Below are 22,577 nucleotides of genomic sequence, written 5' to 3' on the forward strand. Positions count from 1 at the left end.
ACTTCACAAGAGACATTAAAATTATCCTAAAGGTTCAATAACCTTAAGGTGATATTTAAATGTAAATATCATTTATTCACACAGTCAAAAAATTGTATAACAACTTTCAAGTGTAGATATGATCCTCTCGATTTAAATAATTCATATAATTCCACAAATTAGAATTAAACTCCACATGATCTTACTAGAAACATATTTACATTAAGAAAAAATATTATGAGATCGCAAATCATCACAAGCATATCATATATGTTAGTCCAACACTTAGTATGCATTTTAAGATCATCATAAAAATTGATCATCTGCCCCAACACTGATATATCTAGTATTACATAAGAAACACAAGGATAGATTCATAAATAAATAAATAAGAGTGAAGTTGTAAGAAAATAGAACCTGATTTTTGCACTTTCTTTTCTTGCACCTTGAAGTTGTGTTTGTCTTCCTGTTGAAATATGACAATTTCATTCTCGGAAAATATTATTGTTGTCTCGGTTTTCTTCATGTATATCAAATGCAAGATTCATCATCCAGCTTTTGCATTAGTTCTCTTTTAAATAAGAACTAACATGTCGATTCAAATCTTTCTCCATCCCATAGCTAGCCTCGTTGCATCATCTCTATTACTGTTGTAATTAGCATGTCTCCAAAAGTGCAGTTATTTGACGAAGATAATGTTTTCCCTTTAACATAATCATTGGTTGATTATTAAATTATGTAAATACCGCCATTTTGCATCACAAATTCACCATCTAAAATAAGTTGATGGTGTCGAATGAGCTTTTGTTTCCCTTGTACAATTATAAACCAAACCTAGGCTGCTCGGTGATGATAGTCATCATCTCTATTTTCTTTAAAATTTACATAAATTAAAATCAGGGAACGAAAAAGGAACCAAGGCAAATAATGCAACTTTCTTCTTTAAGTTGATCGTTCTATGAATCAAAAGTCAATCTAGAGTAGAATGTTCATTAACACGCATAATAAACTTCTATAGTTCAAAAAAGTTTATTGAGATCATTGTTTAATAATTATTTCCATCGAAAGGCTCAAGCTTTGATAAATGGGGAAGAGTTTTCTTCAAAGCTATTGATCAATATTGTATTAAAGAAATCGCTTTCAAATTGTTGGAAACATTAACAATATCAATCAGAAAAAATGAACAAAAGAATAGAATCAACTTATCGGATTAAATCGCTACGTCGTGGCAAGCCACTACTTTTGAAAACGATTTTGGCCCGACTCCGGTGCAAATCATTAAGGTCGGTCACTTTCCAAGGTTCTACAACTCTTCCAAACTCGTGCACTCGTTGCTGGAAGTTTGGAGTTACACAAATATAATTGCCCAAAAATCACGAAGGAAAAAAGCCTAGGAAGGAGAGAGTATTTGGGATAATGAGATAATTGATGTTTCTTTAGTTCACAAATGATGCTCCTTAAATAGCCATATCATCTATGTTTTCATTCATCAAAAAAGCGTAAGAAGCCAAAAGGGGTTGATGACGTTATTCTTGCTTTAATGACAAAATTGTCATAAAGACAAGTAACTTCAAGTCTTTTGAAAAGCTAATATCTTTTCATTAACGAAGTTACAAATTTAAGAAACTGTCATATGAATGAATGTGAACTATTTATGAAAAGTAACTTAATTCTTCCACTCCTCATATACTTATGATTTAGATATATGTTACCACGATTAATTGTGGAGAGTAACAAGATGTTTTTATTCTTTGCATTAAATAAAAAGATCAATACTAACAACAAAGACACTGAATACATTCACAAAGTATGTTTAAATGATGTTTTAAGTAGATTCCACTAAATTAATGCAAGACTTAACATTCAAAAAGATTGAATTTCTTCATATTTCATCATAGTTTCAAAATTCTTATAAGATTGGAATTTCTATGGTTCGATTCAAGAAATAATCCCACAACTCTAGCTTTATGTCTAATGTGGAAAATTAACTTATTGATCATATTTACGGATAGAAATTGTGAGTTTAACAACGTGTTGAAGTAAGCTTAGAAACAAATATTGATACAATTAGTGGGTCTTGTGAAGAAGAGAAATGGTGGATTGAGGTTAATAAATGAGTTGTTTATAATTCTAACGGCTCCAATTGCTTGATGAATGATAAGAATTGAATTTATTGGGTTGAATTTTCATGTTTATGAGGGAATGGGTGTTTGGATGGTTTGAAGGCAATATGTGAACCCTAAGGGGGTCTTGTTAACATGATGAACAAGATTTGATAGAAACTGATTATGTTAATATACATTGGTTGAATTAGCTCGTCGTTGAGAATTTGACTAAGACAGAGATTGAGGTATATTGAGGCATAAACTTTCTTAAGGCATTTTCTTAAATGTTGTGCTATAAAATGAAGAAACTGACAAAAATGTTTGGAAGTAGGTCTAATAGTCCTTTAAATATATTGTTGAACAATTTTGATCATCTAAATGTGTCATAAGTGAGTACTTTTAGTCTCAGATAAATATTTAACAAACTCTTGTTGTTATATTTAACAAGAATTATGAAGAAAAAAATTAACGATACTTACATTTGAAGATGTAGTTTTTTATAATTTCTTCTATTTTTTTTTTTATTTATATTTGGTGTTTGGTGCAATTATTTGAAGTGTAATTTCTTCTGTTTTCATCTAATTTCTGGTGTTTGGTGCTATTTTTGATATTGTATTTTCTGAAATTTGACGGGAACCTACTTTGTGGGATTTCACTGAGTATGTTGTTGTTGTTGTTGTTGTTGTTGTTGTTGTTGTTGTTTCCTGATATTACTGGTTAAACCTTCTTTTACAATTCACATATGAAAATCTTAAAGGATCAAAACGCTCAGGAGTAAATTTAGAATACTATTTAAGCCATCCTTAAACGTAAAGGATCGTTTTGTTATTTTCTCTAAAATATTATCAAATGTGTATCTACACGTGGATGCATGCTCGTGGAGACGAGCGAGTGTGCATCACTGATCACACCATAAATGAAGTTATTTGTCAAACAAATTATTTATAACATGGATGTTTGATGGGTATGTAAATATTTATTCATAATTGCGTCATTTGATCTATTTTAAGATTTCTAATGAGGTGAGAAAGATGATATTACCTGTGAATTACTTCTATTATTTTTATTTCTAGTTGAAGTTGCAATACAGTTTCGAAAGCAAATAGAGATTAGATTTTGCTCTTCAAATACCCTCAAAAGTTGAAATACAGCATAGGCAGAGTGAATAGCGCAATTGCTATAATTTCCACACAATTGTGTGACTTAGGCGCCAAAATGTGCAAGAAATAGAAGGTAATTCCTCCGTCTCAATTTATGTGATATAATTTGACTTGATACAGAGTTTTAAAAAGAAAGGAGGACTTTTGAAACTTGTGGCCTAAAACAAGTCATAAATATTTGTATGGTTGTAAATTATTTCATTAAGGGCAAAAGGGGAAGTTTAAGTTAAATTATTTCTAAATGTAGAAATATATTATTCTCTTTAAGAAAGACTAAGGCCTCATTTGTTTGCACTTATTGGAAGTCTGAATCCGAATGATTCAGATCTTAAGCCATTGAGTGCATTTGTTTGCATTAAGATCTAAGCACTTATTGGGTCTTAATCATTAAGATCTTGAACCAAGTCTTAATATCATTAAGAGGTAGTTTTGTATGAAACTTTTTTATCACAAGCTCCAACCCCAACCTCAACCCTCCACGTCAACCCCACCCCCACATACTCTCCACTCCCACCCCACCCCACTACCCACCCACCCTTCACTCCAACCCCCACTCCCTACTAACCCTACCCCACCACCAACCTCAATCTCACCCCTCACCACCCACCCCCACTCCCCACCACCAATCCCTACCCCACACCACCAACCCCTACTCCCCACCACCAATCCCTACCCCACACCACCAACCCCTACTCCCCACCATCAACCCCTACATACCACCCACCCCCACTCCCCACTACTCCCCACCAACCCCACACTCACTCCCCGCTAACCCCACCACCAACCCCGCCCTCACTACCTCCGCCCATCACCCCAACCACCCACTCACCCCTCCACCCCCACTCACCACCCACCACCCACCAAGACTACAAACATCTCCACCATGACTAGTGAACATAAATATTTTTTTTTTAATCAAATAATATATTTTTATTAAATTTTTATTTTTATTTTCTACTATTTAGTTACTTTTTAATTTGAATTGTATATTTATTATGTTTAAATAAATACATTATGCACGTTCAGATATTGAAAAACAAACAGTCTTAATCATTCAGTGTTCAAACCTAAAGATAACATCTTAATCATTCAGATGTGCATTAAGATTCAGACGTCTTAATCTTAATGAAAACAAATGAGGCCTAAAAGAGAAAGTGTATCACATAAATTAGGATAGAGAAAATACTACCAATTATGCCATTCTTTTGGAAAATTTTAAAGGGTTAGTTTTGAAAAACAGAGGGTTTGAACCCTAACCTATAAAGGCCTAAAAGTTCACCCTAGGATATCATTCTGAAGTTTTTGAACGACCATTTATGACAGAGAGCAAGGAAGAAAGATCTAAAATAAGTATCATAATTCCAGGAAGAAGTTAATATCTAATGTATTGGACCAGCGATGGAAGAGAGGTGTGATATATGAGGATCTTTGTTATAGAGAGGTTTGACAGTACTTTTTTTCTTCTTGTTCGTTCTAAAAGAATGACATATTTCTATATTTAGTAACAAATTGACTTTAAACTTTCCATTTTGTCCATAATGAAATGATTTAAAGTCATACAAACATCTATGACTTATTTTATACCATATATTTCAATTTATTTCTTAAACTCGAGCCCATCACGAGTATGTCTTAGGAACAGAGAATCAAGAGCAAATGCTCCTATGATTAATTTGAAACAAGAAAATGAAGGATTTTGGAGCATTGTTAAGTTGGCTAATTATCTAAAAGTGGGTAGTGTGGTGCACAAAGCATCCCGCGTTAGTAGGATCCGGGGAAGAGCCGCACCCCAAGAGTTGTAATGTAGTCATTCTACCCTAATGCAAACATTAATGAATGCTTCCACAGCTCAAACACATGAATAGGTCGGCCAATTTGGAGGACAACTCGTCATTACCCATACCCTAATGCAAGCATTAATGAATGTTTTCATGACTCGAATGCGTGACTTATAGGTCATTCGGAGACAACTTTCCCATTTCTCCAAGGCTCCCTTTCCAGATAATTATCCGAAAGAAGTTATAAACAATGTAATTAGTGTTCCTAAATCTTCGTGTGATGTAAAACTCTCATATTTAATGGTCTAATTTTACCTATCATGTCCATTGTTGGACCCCTCATAAAGCCACACATCTACAATTCTTACGTACTTGTTGGGGCTATGGTCTTTTCGTGGGCCAACCAACTTGTCTGTAACTTTACAAAAAATCGAAGGTCTGTTTTTGGATGGGAATTGGGAGGAAGGAGAAGCGTTCCTTTCAATCAACAGAAAAGATCTGAATTTATATACTATTATTATTAGTGTACAAATGGAAATTTGTAAACGACGATTTATATGATCTATGCTTTTCAATGAATAGATTATTTGAAGCTGATTGTTCTATTTTTCAGACTGATGCCATCACGTTATTGCTTCTCTTCTTTTAGTGTTGAAATTCTGACCGACTCCACTTGAACAAAGAAAGGCCCTCTCCATTTGTTAAATGCCCATAACTTTTTTATATTCCCTCCGCTCCTTAATAAGTGTCTCTTTTGGCCTTTGGCACCCTTCAAAAATACTAACTCCTAGATAATTAGTAGATATTTTGACTAACTTATCCTTAATTAAATGGTACATATTTGTTATACTCTCTTGATTATATGAGCACTCACTTATTTAAATAGGGATAAATTTGAAAGAAAATATTACTACATTCTTGATTATGTAAAAGAACACTTATCTTGAACTAAAATAAAAATGTTAAAAAGACACTTATTATGGATCAAAGGGAGTAATATAGTGTCTGAGCAAAATTGTACACACCACGATTACTCCATTAGTACGTGCTAGTCATGTACCTCCCACCAACATATGTAAAATTAGGTAGATAGAAAGAAATCACCTTTCATTAACCCTTATCTCCTATTGTTTCACCGACTTTCGCTAGGTCACACTCTTAGTGTTAAGTACCTAACAATTCCAGGTATGAAATTGCATGATTTCAAACTTTACAAATAGAATTGGCTTAGTCTTGTTTTCTTTTTCCATTCCATGTCTAACAACTGAAGAAATGAGGAACGTAACAATCCTATACCTTAAATTAGGTGTCTTAACAGTAAAGTAGAAGCAGTTTGCTGCTTATGCCTTCTATATACTGCTTACTGCATTACTACTATGTATTTCTGGAATGATTCCACCTTTATGCACAAATAGTATTTTCTGAATTATTATCATTCTTGCTGTAGTGTAAAAGTTCTATAGCTAGTGAAGTGCAATTACTTATATTCTTCACTGCAATGCTTGAGGAAGCAATCCTTGCCATCTCAATGCCTTCGATAAAGAGCAGTATCTGAGTAAGATGCCACCATTCTCTGTCTATTGATTCGATGTCTCCATCCATAACCTTGATTTTTCCCATTCAAGTGCTTTTCATTTCTGTTTTTCCTGTTCCTTTCTGGTGCTGCAGCATCCTCTTTTTCCCCATTTTTCTCACTTCCACTGCTAAAATCACTATTCGGTATCATCGATATCATTGGATCACTGATTGAAGAATCCGTGTTGTTGTTTTCTTCCTGAAGAGTCTCGAGAATCTTGACAACATCATCCATTGTAGGCCTAGGTTTTGGGTAATGACTCAAGCATCTGTATGCCACTAATGCTGCAGTTTGTGCCCCTTTGATAGGGTATTGATCTTCAAGTCTTCGGTCCATCACACGAGCAATTCTCTTTGGATCTCTTAGATAAGGCCTTAACCATTCAACTAAATTTTGCTGTCCTTCTCTTCTTGATTTATCCAAAGACCTTTTACCAGTCAGCAGTTCCAACAGAACTACCCCAAAGCTGTATACATCACTCATTGTCGTCAAATGACCTGGAAATGATGCCATTGACAATGAATTAGCTAATCACAAGTTGGACTAGAAAAGTCTCAATTATCAATTTTTCCAATTCTAGAAGTGCTTATATCATTTTTCCATTGAACCAAATATTCAATTTATAAGAGTTAGTTTACCTGTCATGATGTATTCAGGGGCTGCATAGCCATGTGTACCCATTATCCGTGTGGATACATGTGTATCATCCCCTTCTGGTCCATCCTTTGCTAGTCCAAAATCAGAAAGTTTAGCAGTGTAATCCTACAACATAGATGATCAAGAGTCATTATCTCTCTGTCTTTGTTTTTCCATTTTTAAAAATACTATCCGAAGTATTTAAACGTAGAATACAATTTATAGCGAACAAATTAAAAATAGAACATGATGGGAAAAAAGGAAGAGAGGTGGAAGGAGTAGCTTACTGAATCTATTAAGATGTTTGATGCCTTAAAATCCCTGTATATGACTGGTTTGTCGCCTTCATGGAGGAATGCGAGACCTTTTGCTGCTCCCAATGCTATCTTCATCCTTGTTGACCACGATAATGTGATTGAAAACTCTGCATATTCCCACAAATACAAACATGATCGACTATAAATCAAGACACCTTGGTTTCAGGTTCTTTGAGTGCTAAAAAACATATACTGGTACTTCGAATTTTGTTTGGTTATACGACGTTTGATGATGTGAAAAACAGGATTAATCAATTTCTAGACCTTGATCCTCTGGATACTATGATATGATTCAGCCATTTATATAGCATGTATATCTAATTTCGCGATAGCACTATGATTAACATTGAGAAAAGAATGTGGCAACTTACTTCCAAAGAGTTGATTCTCCAAGCTTCTTCTTGGCAAGAATTCATAGACTAAGAGTCTATTATCATCCTCCCAGCAGTATCCAATCAATTTTACCAGATGTGGATGCCTCAGTTGCCCCAGGAATATTATCTCCGTCTACATGAAAAATTCATATCCACTTAGCATATAACGACAACAATAACAATTACGCTTCAATCCTAATCAAATTGTGGCTATATGAATTGTCGCTCAAATTCATAAAACCTTTAACACGCGCACAAAAATAATGGAAAATAACTCACCAGCCATTCCTTGTGGCCTTGTAGACCATCTGTGTCCAGCACCTTAACAGCCACAACCTGAGCTTTTAGTCCTGGCCTAAACTTGTCATCGACGAATCCCTTGTACACAGGTCCAAATCCTCCTTCACCGAGAAAATTAGCAGATGAAAAATGGTGTGTGACCTCTCTGAGATCAGTATATGTAAAGTTGATAAGGCTTGACCCAATGAATGAATTGGAGAGTTCATCAGCAGATAATGGTGAACTTGGATCATCAAAGTCCAAAAGGGTAAGCCTATGGAATGAACTTTTTTTTGTGATCTTTTTCTTGGATCCTACAAATTCATCATCTACTTTGTAACAACATGGGATGATTGATTTCCAACTTAGCTTTTCAAGAGTCATTTTTCCACCAAATAATTAGAAGAGGAATGGGACTTTTAGTTAAGAAGTGAGCTTTCTTGTGGGAAGAGTTCTTCAAGCTTATAACTAACTTATCAATCACCAACTACTCCTATTAATGTACAGAGAACTTTGATATAGATTGATGCCTCATTGCCTACCGTTTCTTCAATTATTCCATGTAAACGTGTAATAAATAAATATCTATTAAAGTATACATTTAATCAAATGTACTTGGAAACATTTCAGAAATTCTAAAACTTGAAAAGAGTTTTTAGTCTCTATATTAGTTAACAACTGCAACAGACTTGTCCACCTATTTGACTTTAAAGGCATGATTAATAATAGTTTGTTGTGGTTTTTCTTTTTTCCTTAATACATGTGGAAGGCTACAGTTTTTTGCTTTACGTTCGAAAACTTCTTCATACTTTGCTGTCAAGGGTGCTAGGTACTTAAATTATTTAATTTTCTAGTATAATGCCAAATCTCTTGGATATCTTCCAAAGGCGGATTTTGTCCTCTCAACTGCCCCTTCTTGCTTTTATAATAATATTTCTCTTGTTCTCTGCTTTTCGGAAAATTACGAGTTTGACATAATGTGTCATTTTGTAGACGAATACATGCATTTCCCAAAATGAAATTAAGATGTTTGATTCTTCATTTGGTTATTCTTGCAATCTGTCCATGCATTATGGCTATTTTATGTTATTGTACACTTTATGTTCCTTCACTAAGTAACATGGTAATTAAAATTTTACATTCATAACGAGAATCAGAATTAATCGATACTTTTCAAATAGGCATAGGTTACAAGATATTCTTTTAGGAATTGGAGTTACGAAAATTGAACACTATTGTCATGCTTGGCAGATTGATTCCTATTAGGAAGTTGACTTCCTTTGCATTCTCAAAGTAGAATTTGGAGACTTCCTTTGCATTCACAAAGTAGATCTTGGACCTTTCGTGCTATGCATGTATTAGTAATGCATGGAATAGTTATGAGAAAATTTATGTATTATTTTATGCAGAGATTAGTTATGCACTATTTAGTTATTCATGTATATTAGTTATTCCACCTTCTATACTATAGAAAATAATGTATAAATTTCGTCATAACTTATAGTACATGTATTAGTTATGCAGGTTTCTAAAGTACAAACCAAACACGGTATTAATTTTATACATGAATAACTTGCATCCCAATCAGCTACCAAACGTGGTACTATTGCTGATGCAGAATTTAATATATGAGTAACTTGCCTCCTAACTAGCTACCAAACGACCCCTACTCTCTTATTTTAATAATAGGTAAAAGAGATAAAAGACAAAAGATAGTAGTATTACTATTTATGAAGACTTGAAGAGAGCTCTCACTTGTCTTTTACACGCATCGAGAGAAATTATTGTGAAGAAAAGCTTTCAAATTAATATACCACATGAAAACTACGATACTCTTTTCAAATCACGTTGGACAAGTGTTTTTCTTGCTTCTAAGAGCTGATTCACAATACATTATATTCTATAAGTCTTTCCATTTTGTTTCTTTTCCCATTTTGTCTTTTCGTTTAAGAATTGTTAGCAATCTTTAACTATTTCTTGAATAATCCCTGCGAAGGAAAAGAAAATATTATATATAAATTATATCTCACCAGTCACATTGATGATAACATTTTTTGATATATGATAGGTTTGCCCTTGATGTCAAAGGTGTATGTTAATAACGTATTTAGAAAATTAGAAAAATGATAGCAGAATACTTCTAGAACCTGACCCCCCATTTGTTGGCTGAACTAAAAAACTAAAAGCTACCCTTAGTTGTAATTGAAGAATGAAACCCTACCAAAATATCAAAATCTCCTTACCAAATCTTTTTGGTTGCTTCAACAAATTGTTCTCTAGTTGAATGTCAACTCTATTATGGTACTACAATTTCTGATGGTTCCAATCATTAGATTAATGATGGCTCCAAAAGCTCGGCATGCTACCAATTCATTCAAGATGCATTAACCAAAATAATTAAATAATAAAAAGTCCATAAACAAGTCTTTATCCTTATCGCCCAAGGGTGCAAATCTAATGGCAGGCATGTCTTAGGAAATATTTTTCCACCTTCTTATTTTTCTCTCCTTTTTTTTCTTTTCTTTTTTCTTCCTTCTTTCCCTTATTTGTACCATGCCAATTGATTTGCGCGTCATTCCAGCTGATTTGGAATTTTTATACAAATGTTTCAATCAGTTTGTGTAACAAAATTTGCAGTATATGTAGGCGTCTGGACAATATTTAGTTGAAATTGAAGTAATTTTATCTTTGGACATTAACACGTCTTCACTTGAAAAAAAAAAAATTAAAAATTGTGAGGTAACAAAATTTCTATTTCACTTGAAATACTCCTCGACTCGATTTTTTTATCAATATTTCAAAAATTGAAATTCAATAGTTACAAATACTGACAGCCAAATCAACATTTGCAAATACTTAACCTCAGTATTTATAATAGTTAATATATTATTTATGGCCAAACGGTAGCAGGTCTAATTTTGAAATACTCATTTTCGTATGTCGACTTCAATACTGTTAATACTATGGTGAAATATAGAGTCCCCCGCCCCTTTTCCTTTTAGTTTAGCCAGTAAAGAGAAAAATGCACGTCAGCAGAAAAGGAATAGAAGAGGGATATTTATGAATACAATTAGGACATTTGGTGAATTTGTCAAGAGGTAATCAAACAGGCTTAATGAAATCATTTTTTCCGCGGATCGCCCTTTAAAGGCGCTGTTCTTTTAACTTTTTTGCCCCTCAAATTGCTAGTCTTTAATTTTTACCCTTCGCTTAAAAAAGTAATCGAAAATATCTTCAGGTTCTAGGTTCGAATTCCCGCTCAATTGAAAAAAAAAAAATACAAGGATTCGCGAAAATTCTGCCTTATAAGGCAAAATTTGCCTTAAGGCGGTATTTAGTTATGCCTTATAAGGCAGAATTTAAGTTAATCCTTAAGGCAAAAGTTTGTCTTGCGAAATTTTACAAGGCAGAATTTTTTTTCTATTACTCTGCCGGAATTCTAAGGCCTAACTTTTGCCCGAATAAGCCTAATTTTGCTACGAAACTCTGCCTTATGAATTATTTATTTTTTGACTGTTCGAACCCAAAATCTCGAGATATTTTAGATGAAGGACAAAAATTAAAGCCCAGCAATTTGAGGGCCAAAAATTTAAGACCACCCCCTAATAAGGAAAATCGTGCAAATTGCCCAATGAAATTAAGCTGTGTGTCAATCACAGAGGGACCAAGTTAAATTTATTAAAGAAAAAACAAAGCGACCAACTAACAAGTGCCAAATTGTCAAAAATTAAGAGGTAAACAGCTATAATCTTCGCAACCACCTTATTTCCCACATGCAAATTCAGCAAACATTTATTAATATAACTTGTTGGTTTTAAAAAAGAAAAAGAAAATGACTGATTGTTACGGAGAGCTCTTCCGGCTTGAAGAATTTGATCGAAATTAATAAATGGATAATTATTTATCGGTCATATTAGATGCATGAATGATAAATAAACATGTAATATTAAAGGTCATGGTGGATGATAAATATCCCTCCATCTTTAATTAAAGGTCTCGATTCGAGTCCTAAAGTTGTTTTAAGTAGGGAGTTTTAACTGGGACAGAACATGCACGCAATCGACAACTCAGGTCTCGTAAAACTGAGGTATATTAGTATCCTTTGGCCAACACCAAACTGTGATTCTGTTTTATAGGAGTATTGATTGTTTTAGCTCCCAGTAAACCGGACTCAGAGATTATATCCGAGGCATATTTTTGTTGACAAAGAAATAACCCAGTTGGTCCACGTACAACTTCAACTCCCAGAAAGTACTTCAGAGGGCCCAAATCCTTCATGTGAAAACATGCAGTAGGTAGTCTTTGAATCATTCAATGGCACTATGATAGTTGCCTGAGATAATCAAGTCATTCACATAGACTAAGACGTTAAGTTGCATACCTGCCCGGTGCATCGTGAAGAGAAAATAATCCGAGTATAACTGTTTGAAACCATATTTCATCAAAGCACTTGACAATTTCACAACCTAGACAATTTCGCAACCCAGCACCGTGGGGCTTGTTTCAAACCATACAAAGATTTTCGGAGTTGACATACTTGGCCCGGACCAGGAACACGAAATCCCGGCGGCAATTTCATATAAAATTCCTCCGTAAGATCGACGTGCAAGAAGGCATTATGAACATCCATTTGATGCAACTCCCAATTTTGCGTAGCTGCAACTGCGAGGAAGGTCCGAACTGTTACTACCTTAGCAACCGGAGCAAACGATTCATTGTAATCAATTCCTTCCTCCTTTATTTCCGAAAATGACCAACCGAGCTTCATATCGCTTGATACGCTCAAATTACACCTATTAAATGATGTAAAGCCGACGATGTCAAATATAGTAACCCAACTAGGTTGCGATCAAATCCCACAGGAAATATGGTGTGAGAAGGTTAATAGAGTCGTATAGTACTTTCTTGTAGTCTAATTTCGTATTCCGTTGGTTTTGTAGAAAATTGGTTGTTTGTTAACTAATTGTGTTGGATTGTAATGAATATGATTAAAGAAACCAAGGTAGTGTCCCCTTTTAGATAGAGTGTATGCTATGGGTATTGATTCTTGATATACTTCTAATAGATCGTTATAAGAATACACTTAACCTCTAATAGAATCTCTAATATTTCCCAATAGTTAAGGACTATCTCTCTTTATGATTTTCCTAAATATAAAAGAGTGTATATGAAGAACGGTTAATCTTGTGCCAAATAAATTCCTCTTATCCCTAAGTGAATCTATTAAACGAGGGTTAATGCCCCGAATTCTTGTTACTTATTCTTACCAAACCCTAATTTATCCTCCCAAATAAAACAAGGTTTATGGCTTAAGTTAATGTTTGCAACCATCAACTAACAATCTAGAACAAAGAATAAGTAACCCTAACAACCCATTATGCATTTATCAATTTCAATTATCAATCACATAACACCCATCCTCGGGTTCACAACCTTAGTAATTGATTTAGCTACTCATATTGGAGAAAGGGCAACATAAGATACTAGAAATCATAATGTTTACGATTGATTGGAATTAGGATAAAGTAATTGTAATTGTCTTATTCTCCAAAAGCTTCAAAAACTATAAAGTATTCAATGCTAGAATAATATAACTGAAATCTGATAAATAATCATCCTAAAAAAATCCTACATCAAGTATTTATAATGGTCCAAGTCGGGAAAAATAAGTTGAAAAATTGCCCCCGTCGGATCATTATACGGACCGTAAATATTATACGGTCCTTAAATCTCTTGCTCTTGTCCGTAAAATGGATGCCTGTTCTCAGAATCTACGCCTAATATTTACGAACCCTAAATATTTTACGATCCATATATCTTGACCGTGAATTCAGTCTTCAGACTTGGACTCGCTATTGCTGATCTACGGTGGGAATTTACGGACCGTAAATATTCTACGGTCCGTACTTTTCTGCCGTCAATTCTTCCTTCCCTACAGTTGTTTCCGTAACTGATTTACGCCAACATTGACGGACCGTAAATAATATACGGACCGTCTTTTTCCTCCGTAAAATTCCATCTTTACTTACTTCCACTTTTTGCACATCTTTTTCTGCTCTTTTTACTAAATTCACCGACTTTCGCCATAAACACACTAAATACCTACAACATGACAAAACACATCAAAAGACCCAAACTTGCTTGAAAAACAAGTAAAACTCGCCGTCAATAAGCATCAAATGTGCCGAAATTACGCGGCATATCAACACCCCCAACTTAAAGTCTTTTCTTGTCCTCAAGCAAGTAACACAACACAAACGACTCAATTAAAACTTAGATACAACAAAGTAATAATGTCTACAAGGGTTTTGACTCCGAACTACAGGCATGCATGTTTTTCACAGTTAACCGCCTCGTTTTCATGATCAAAGATACAATATATAACTCAAGAATGCTAGAACTAACAATGAAGATTCAATCTATGACATCACTTTATCGGAAATATCAATGAACTGACAATGCCGCCTTGGATGGTTGTTCCACATTTCACATTTTTCAATCCTTATGCCCTCACACAGGCCAAAGAATGTCCCACACACATATGTACAAACAACAGGGACAAAGACAAAGGAGAAGATAAAACACTCACACTCACAAAGAAGTTCATACACTACAAATGCAAATGCCATATGCTTGCCCTTATTTTCAATGCCTTCACTTCGGACGGTTTGATTGTGATCACACTAGGACTTTGTCTCAGCTTATAATGTAGGCTTAGGGATGGGTAGGATAGCTATTTAGGTATTAGTGACTCACCCTCCTTGAACACTACACTTCTCTTTACGTTACTTGCCTTTCTTTTATCCCTCTTTTTACTTCTTTGACTTCGATGTGGTTTGCAAACTAATGTATCTTAACTATCTTTTTTTGCCACGATTTTCTGATTTCTTTTTCTTTTTTTTTTAATAAGTATTTACACACCTATATGACAACCACATCGGATCCTCAACTATGTAACTCACACCACCCCCAACTTAGGCGTTAGGCCTCTTTTTCACACATCTTTCACCCCCAACTTAGGCTTTTAGCCTCTTTTTCTCTTATAGTGTCATGGAGAGAACGGGTGCAAAGCTGGAATCATTTCAAAAAAGGGTATAGGTTTGTTATCGACTAGTCAAGGAAAAGTTCAAAGGCTCAAAGGGGAAGACTAGAGATTATATACATGAACGGGTAAGGCATATCAGGCAAAGTGACTCATTTACACAAAGAAAGCCTAAGATCATCTCAACAACCAAACTATCGTCAAACTTCAAGCATAACAAACCGGGCAAGTTCTAGGTTGCAAATGTAGCATATGAACACAACTACAAACTCACACACTCAATGGTATAAGAATTTCTTTCGCTAATGCAATTACAACCTCATGGCGATCATTCACCATCCATAATACCCCAATAACTATGATGTCATAAAACGAATCAATCACGTCAATCACTAGCAATTTCTAAGTACATATCAAAATTCTAGGGGTCCACAAATTTAAACCAAATATACAAAACATGCCATAAGTTCAATATCACTAACATATAAGTCATTACTACTCTATTCTATCTAAGCAACAACCTAAACATGCCAGTTTTAACAAAAATAAACCACTCAGGAAAAGAACTCTAGCAAGAAAAGTCAAGGGGGTTCCTAAACACATATATACATTATAATGAAATCAAGTACTCCCCCCCCCCCCCCCCCCCCCCCGCAATTGATTTTTCCTAAGGAATGTGAATAAGGAAAATAGAGGGTTAGGACTACCTGAGGTGCTCTAGGCGCGCTGATCATCCTGAGGTGTAGCCACCTCATCAGTACGAGCAGGAGCTGGATCAATTGTCAGGCCAGTGGTGCTGCTAGGAGGCTCTGAATAACTCTGTGTGAGAGGGTCCTCCTCGAAGACAGTAGTAGTCGCCTCCACAGGTACCACAGTATTGGCACCGTCTGCTCGACAGGGGGAGTTATGCTGTTGGATGCCCCCGTGAAATGGTAGTCAACAAGGAACTGTCGTGTGGCTCTCTTCACTTAGCGTTCGTCCAAGTCACTTGTATCTAATCCCTCACTGTCATCCACCGATCTCGGCATCTTGCCTCTATCGTGGACAGGGGAATCCTCTCTCGTCAGACGCACAATTGGCACCAATGACGCTAAATCTATTGGCATTGTTGATTGAGGAGGGTCTGCCATTACTCCCCGCTTCTTTACTTGTAACGCAAGGACCTGGTCCTTCAGTTGCGTAATATCTTTCTTCACCGTCTTCATATCAACCACGGATGGCACCTTCTCTAACTCGAGCACCCGCCTCTTAATACCATTAATTCGGGAATGAATCTGACGATGTGAGACGGTGATGGAATGTTGTAATGGCTCAATCTCCTTCCGAACTGCTCGTGCTATTACCCTTTCCAACTCCTCTAGTAAGCTAGCAACCTGCCTGTCAGCTCTATCCGTCTTCACATAGGAGTCGTGGAATTTTTTCCAGTTAAATAGAATAATGACACCCCTAGAAGTGTTGTAGATACGGGGGTGACCCTACGAGCAATCGGAACAGTAGTGGTAGTAGGCTCGGCAGAAGTCTTTAGAGCTGCGAAGACGGCTAGACCCGATGAAGATTCTGGAACATCTGTGGTAGCTAGTGCTGCCATGGTGGCAATCCCGAAGTCCTTATGGGTCTCCTCAAGTATAGGCTCCTCCTCATCATGTGGGTCAGACTGAAATTGCACATTTGCTGGTGCCGCTACACCACCTCGTGCTGCCAACAAAGCAACTTTTACATCTGGATCCTTGCTCTTAGTTAGGCTATAGGAATGTTTCACCTCACTTTTGTGGTCCCAATAGGAGAAGCTCTGAACTCCCGCCTTTAAGCAAATACTCGTAATCAGATACGGGAATACCAAAGAAAGCCCAGGCTGGGTAACCTGCATACGTATCTCATCTGCGACCAACTTCGCTATATCCACTGCATACCGATACATAATAGAGGCCGCCAGAATCGCCCTGTCATTGGTAAGCTGATTGTCGGCCTGAGTAGGGAAGATTTTGTTTATCAAAATGCTCTACCAGAACTTGGCCTCAACCGAAAGATCTGCCTTTTTTATAGGCACACTGGAGTTGGTACGCCACCCGGGGGTATCTTGTGCAATCACCGAAGCTACCCATGGTAACTCATTCAATTAATCGGGTCTGTTTCCCCCCAATCTACTCCAATTCATCAGTAATTGCTGGCGGTTCATAGTTTTCCCCGAAGTAATAACGGTTGATAGCCTTGCTAAAGATATCAATCCTCAACCCCCTACCCGTTACTTTCTGCAAACGTATTATTGTCTTAGCCTGTTGATTGGCTTGTACCGATTTCTTAGCACTGCCGCTTAATTGGCACAAAACTCCCGCACAATGGCTGGGCAGTATATGCCAGGTGGGTGACTAAGGAAACCCCATCCATAGTGATCAATCACAGCCTGAATGTTTGGAAAGTGTTCCACCCTAACGAAACTGATCCGCCTTTCCTCATATATACTCCGGCGGAACCCCTTTCCTCCTTCCTTGGGCTCTAGCCCTTTTTTGTAGATTTCTTTAGACCCCTCCACCAAAAACTGAACAGCATTCTCAGACCTCTCCTTCATTTGACTTTCATTTCGCCTCGCAGCTTTCTCAGAATCGACCTCCGTGCCCAATTGCTTGCCTCCTCTTGAGTCTGCAGTTCTGGAGAGCTAGAGGTTTGCTCTTCTTTACTATCAGAGTTGGTGTTATTTAATGAATTCCCCTCTTTAGACTGGGGGTTGCCGAAGTTCGGGTTGTTCTTTCCTGCCTCGAGAGTGTGGCTAGAGGGTTGCGATCCACTTCATTTGAGGGGCCAGGGGACTGGTCACGAAGTCTTGATCTGATTTGTGGATGACCTCGTCCCCTACCCTGACATATGGCTTGGGCACGACCTCTTCTACCTGTGTTCTTCGGTGCCATACTTATGGAGTACAAATTAGTGTATACACTCAATAAAGGAAAGACAAAAATATATTATTACAGGTAAAAAAAAAATTAAATACGGACCATAAAAGGATTAAGGTCCGTAAAAGCTACCGCATATTGGGAACAGTGATTCATTATACAGCAATGGCATTTTACGGTTAAATTTATGGTCCGTAAAACCCACCATAAATGGGGTACAAAAACTTAGGACCAGGGGAACCTATTTTACGATACAAGTTACGATCTGTAAGTTGCATCGTAAAATAGGAACAGTGAGTTTGTCATATAGAAGAGCATTTTACAACACAGATTAACGGACCGTAGAAATTTTACGGTCTGTCAATCTGCTCGTAAAATCCTTTCTATATGACAGTGCTCAATTTTTATCGCAAGTTCGAATACTAAGTTCCTTCATTGCCACATTGTGCAAATATCATCATACATCCATTATTTACTCATCTCATGTTGGGGTTACTCAGACTTCACCCCGATTTACACTTTTTTCTCATTCGGGCATTTAATCGAACAGTTGCTGGGCATAACGAATTGTGACTTCAAATTTGAAATCAAAAATCGAAATTCCCACCGACTCAATGGAGGTTTCAATTTCTCGTCCCCCATAAGTCCAATGTTATGCACAACCAAACCAAATCCCCAACCCTAACTAAATTCATGGTTTTATTCCCCATATGATGAAAATACATAAATTTGCAAGCAATTTCATAGGAAAACGAATAGGTATTCGTCAACTTCACCATTATACAATACAACATGTAACAAATAGGGAATGAAAGAATCAACATACCTAAAGGATGCTTAGTTGATCAGTTGAAACAAAAGAGAAAAAAATGAAAAATTAACTAGTATCCCCTCTCAGTTCAAAGGGTGCGTTGTTACTGATATTGTACGGGGTGATGTTGGGTTGATGATGTATTTCTTTTATGGCGATGAAAACTTGTTAATGGGTGGTAATGGTAAGGTAATGGGAATGGAAGGTGGAGAGAATTGTGGGATTGTGTTTGAGTAGGAGAGTAATTAAGTGAGAGAGGGGATATGTTTTAATTTGAGTGGGAGAGTAATTGTGGGGTAATAGAGGGGTTATTGGACGGTTATGGGTTGTAAACCCTAGCCATCATTGCTCAATTAGAAGCCTATTTTTTACGCTTGATTTTAACGGACCGTAGAATGTTTACGGACCATTCTACGGTCACCTACCTGGGGTCATTAAAGGACGTGGCATTAGAGAAAGTGTAGTTTTACGCTTCCATTTACGGTCCGTAAATTCTTGCGTAAAATCCTAATAGTGATTGAATCAGACGATCCCTGGTTTACGCTTCCATTTACGGACCGTATAAATTTGACGGTCCGTAAGTGTCGGCGTAAATCATGAACAGTGACACCCATTTTCTTTCCAACAATCTACGCTTCCATCTACAGTCTGTTAAAAATTTATGAGCCGTGGATTCTGGCGTAAATCGTGAACAAGAACCCATCTTTTGCTACTTCAATCTACGCTTCCATTTACGGTCCATAAAATTTTTACGGGCCGTAAATTCTGGCACAGATTGGCTCTTGATTTTTTCTGCAGTTTTCTCCACTTCTGTCATCCCCAACCTTGGTAAATCCTACACTCAACAAAACAACAAAACATCAAAACAGTCTAAAAATAAAAATTTGCAGAATGTAAACATGGGTTGCCTCCCAAGAAGCGCCTGGTTTAACATCGCGGTAGGATGGTGTTAGGAGCGTAACCATGCTTTAGCTATGTCTGTCAACTATCCTATCTCCATCAATGCACCAATGGTAGTGCTTCACCCTCTGGCCATTCACTCTAAATGTCCGAGTACCATCTTTGGACTTTAATTCCATTGAACCATTAGGTGAAACACTCACCAATTCGAAAGGTTCGGACCATCTAGGTTTCAACTTACCCGGAAAGAGCTTCAACCTTGAGTTATACAGCAGGACAGAATCACCCTTCTAAAAGTCCCGCTTGAGGATCTTGATATCATGATAGTATTTCATCTTCTCCTTGTACAAGGCTGTACTTTCATAGGAATGGTACCGGAATTCATCCATCTCATTCATCCGAAACAACCTCAACTTGGTTGCTTCTTCCCAGTCCATGTTCAACTTCTTTAGTGCCCACAAGGCTTTTTGTTCAAGTTCGAATGGCAGATGGCACGCCTTGCCAAAAACTAGCCTATAAGAGGAAGTCCCTAGGCATTTTAAATGATGTTCTATACGCCCAAAGAGCATCATCAAGTTTCCGAGCCTAGTCGGTTCTGTTTACATTGACCGTCTTGGACAAGATGCTCTTTATCTCTCAATTGGAGACTTCCACCTGGCCACTAGTTTGAGGGTGATATGGAGTGGCTACCCGATGATCAACACTATACTTTGCAAGTAGTACCGTAATTGTTCTGTTATAGAATTGCGTCCCGCCATCACTAATAAGAGCTTGTGGGGTGCCAAATCGGTTGGAGCTGTTCTTTTTTAGAAAGTTAATGACACTCTTCCCCTCATTATTGGGTAAAGCCATTGCTTCTACCCACTTCGAGACATAATCAACAGCCACCAGAATGTATTTCATGCCACCAGAACTCACAAAAGGCCCCATGAAGTCGATACTCCAAACATCAAAGAGTTCAGCTTCCATCACATAATTCATAGGCATCTCATGCCTCTTAGAAATCACCCCTTGACATTGGCATTGATCACAGGATTTCACCATTAAGTTTGCATCATGATAAAGTCTTGGGCAGTAATACCCACACTCGAGCACTTTAGCTGCAGTCTGATTTCCACTATGATGACTCCTAACAAGGGAGTCATGGAAGGCCTTCAGAATATCCATCACTTCCCACTCGAGGACACAACGCCTAATGATATTGTTAGCATATGTCCGGAACAAGTACGGCTCATCCCAATAGTACTGACAAGATTCCCTCAAGAACTTCTTCTTCTGATATGTCTTGATTTCATCTAGAATAAGACCTGTCACCAAAAAATTAACAATATCTGCATACCATAGTGCCACCTCAGACGACACCGCTAGAACTCTCTCATTTGGGAATGCATCGTCTATAACTAGCTCTTTTGACGGTCTCCCAACTTCTTCAAGCCATGAGAGATGATCTGCAACCTGATTTTCAGACCTCTTGTGATCTTTCACCTCGAAGTCAAATTCTTACAGCAAGAGTACCCATCTAATCAATCGTGGTTTCACATCTTTCTTCGCCATCAGATACCTCAACGCTGTATGATCAGTGTATACGACCACCTTGGACCCCAACAGATAGGCCTTAAATTTCTCGAACGCAAAGACTATGGCAAGCAGCTCCTACTCAGTAATAGTATAATTCATCTGCGTTGCGTTGCATTTTGCTGGCATAGTAAATCGGATGCATGATCTTATTATGCCTTTGACCAAGCACAGCACCAACTGTAAAACCGCTCGCATCACACATCAGCTCGAATGGTATTGGCCAATCTGGTGAAACAATAATAGAAGCAGAAGTAAGACGCTCCTTCAAGACGCCTTGAGGCATTTCTCATCAAAATCAAACTTAGCCTATTTTTCAAGAAGCTTGCACATGGGGTTCGCAATCTTGGAGAAATCCTTAATAAAGCGCCGATAGAAACCGGCATGCCCCAAGAAACTTCTGACTCCTTTCACAGAGATGGGTGGAGGAAGCTTGGCAATGACATCAATTTTAGCTTGATCAACTTCAATCCCTTTCTCGGAGATTTTATGACCAAGGGCAATCCTTTCCTTCACCATAAAATAGCACTTCTTCCAATTAAGCACAAAATTAGTCTCCTCACATCTCTTCAGCACTCGACCCAAGTGGTTAAGACATCAAACGAATTACCCATAACTGAAAAATCATCCATGAAGACCTCCAAGAAGTCCTCAACCATATCTGTGAAAATAGACATCATACACCACTGAAAAGTAGTCGGTGCATTATAAAGACCAAACGGCATCCTGCTGAAAGCAAACGTCCCATAAGGACAAGTGAAAAGTAGTCTTCTTTTAGTCTTCAAAAGTAATATTAATTTGGTTATAGCCAGAATACCCATCTAGGAAGCAATAGTGTGACCTTCCCACCAACCAATCAAGCATCTGATCAATAAAAGGCATGGGGAAATGGTCCTTACAAGTAGCAGAATTCAGCTTCTGATAATCCATATAGACACGCCACTTGGTGACAGTTCTAATTGGAATCAACTCGTTCTTAGCATTAGGTACCACTGTGATACCTCCTTTTTTCGGAACACATTGAACTGGGCTCACCCATTTACTATCTGCAATGGGATAAATAACTCCAGCATCTAACCACTTTATAATCTCTTTCTTGACCACCTCTTGCATGGGTGGATTCAATCTCCTCTGATGTTCAACACTCGGTGTGCTAT

General features: G+C 37.1%; 1 protein-coding gene and 1 pseudogene across 1 annotated transcript; both read right to left on the reverse strand.

Annotated features, from left to right (window-relative positions):
- LOC132031540 (uncharacterized) overlaps positions 1-21,399 on the reverse strand; it is a 115,774-nt pseudogene extending 94,375 nt beyond the window's left edge.
- Positions 6,111-8,811, reverse strand: LOC132029539 (probable serine/threonine-protein kinase PBL12). Its single transcript, XM_059418791.1, has 5 exons — positions 8,205-8,811; positions 7,923-8,058; positions 7,522-7,658; positions 7,237-7,360; positions 6,111-7,095 (listed from the first exon to the last, which is right to left on the reverse strand). The coding sequence occupies exons 1-5, from the start codon at positions 8,586-8,588 to the stop codon at positions 6,548-6,550; spliced, it is 1,329 nt and encodes a 442-aa protein (XP_059274774.1). The 5' UTR covers positions 8,589-8,811; the 3' UTR covers positions 6,111-6,547.
- Positions 21,400-22,577: the final 1,178 nt, after the last annotated feature.

Source organism: Lycium ferocissimum, chromosome 9 (genome assembly GCF_029784015.1).
Source record: "Lycium ferocissimum isolate CSIRO_LF1 chromosome 9, AGI_CSIRO_Lferr_CH_V1, whole genome shotgun sequence".
Lineage (NCBI taxonomy): Eukaryota > Viridiplantae > Streptophyta > Magnoliopsida > Solanales > Solanaceae > Lycium > Lycium ferocissimum.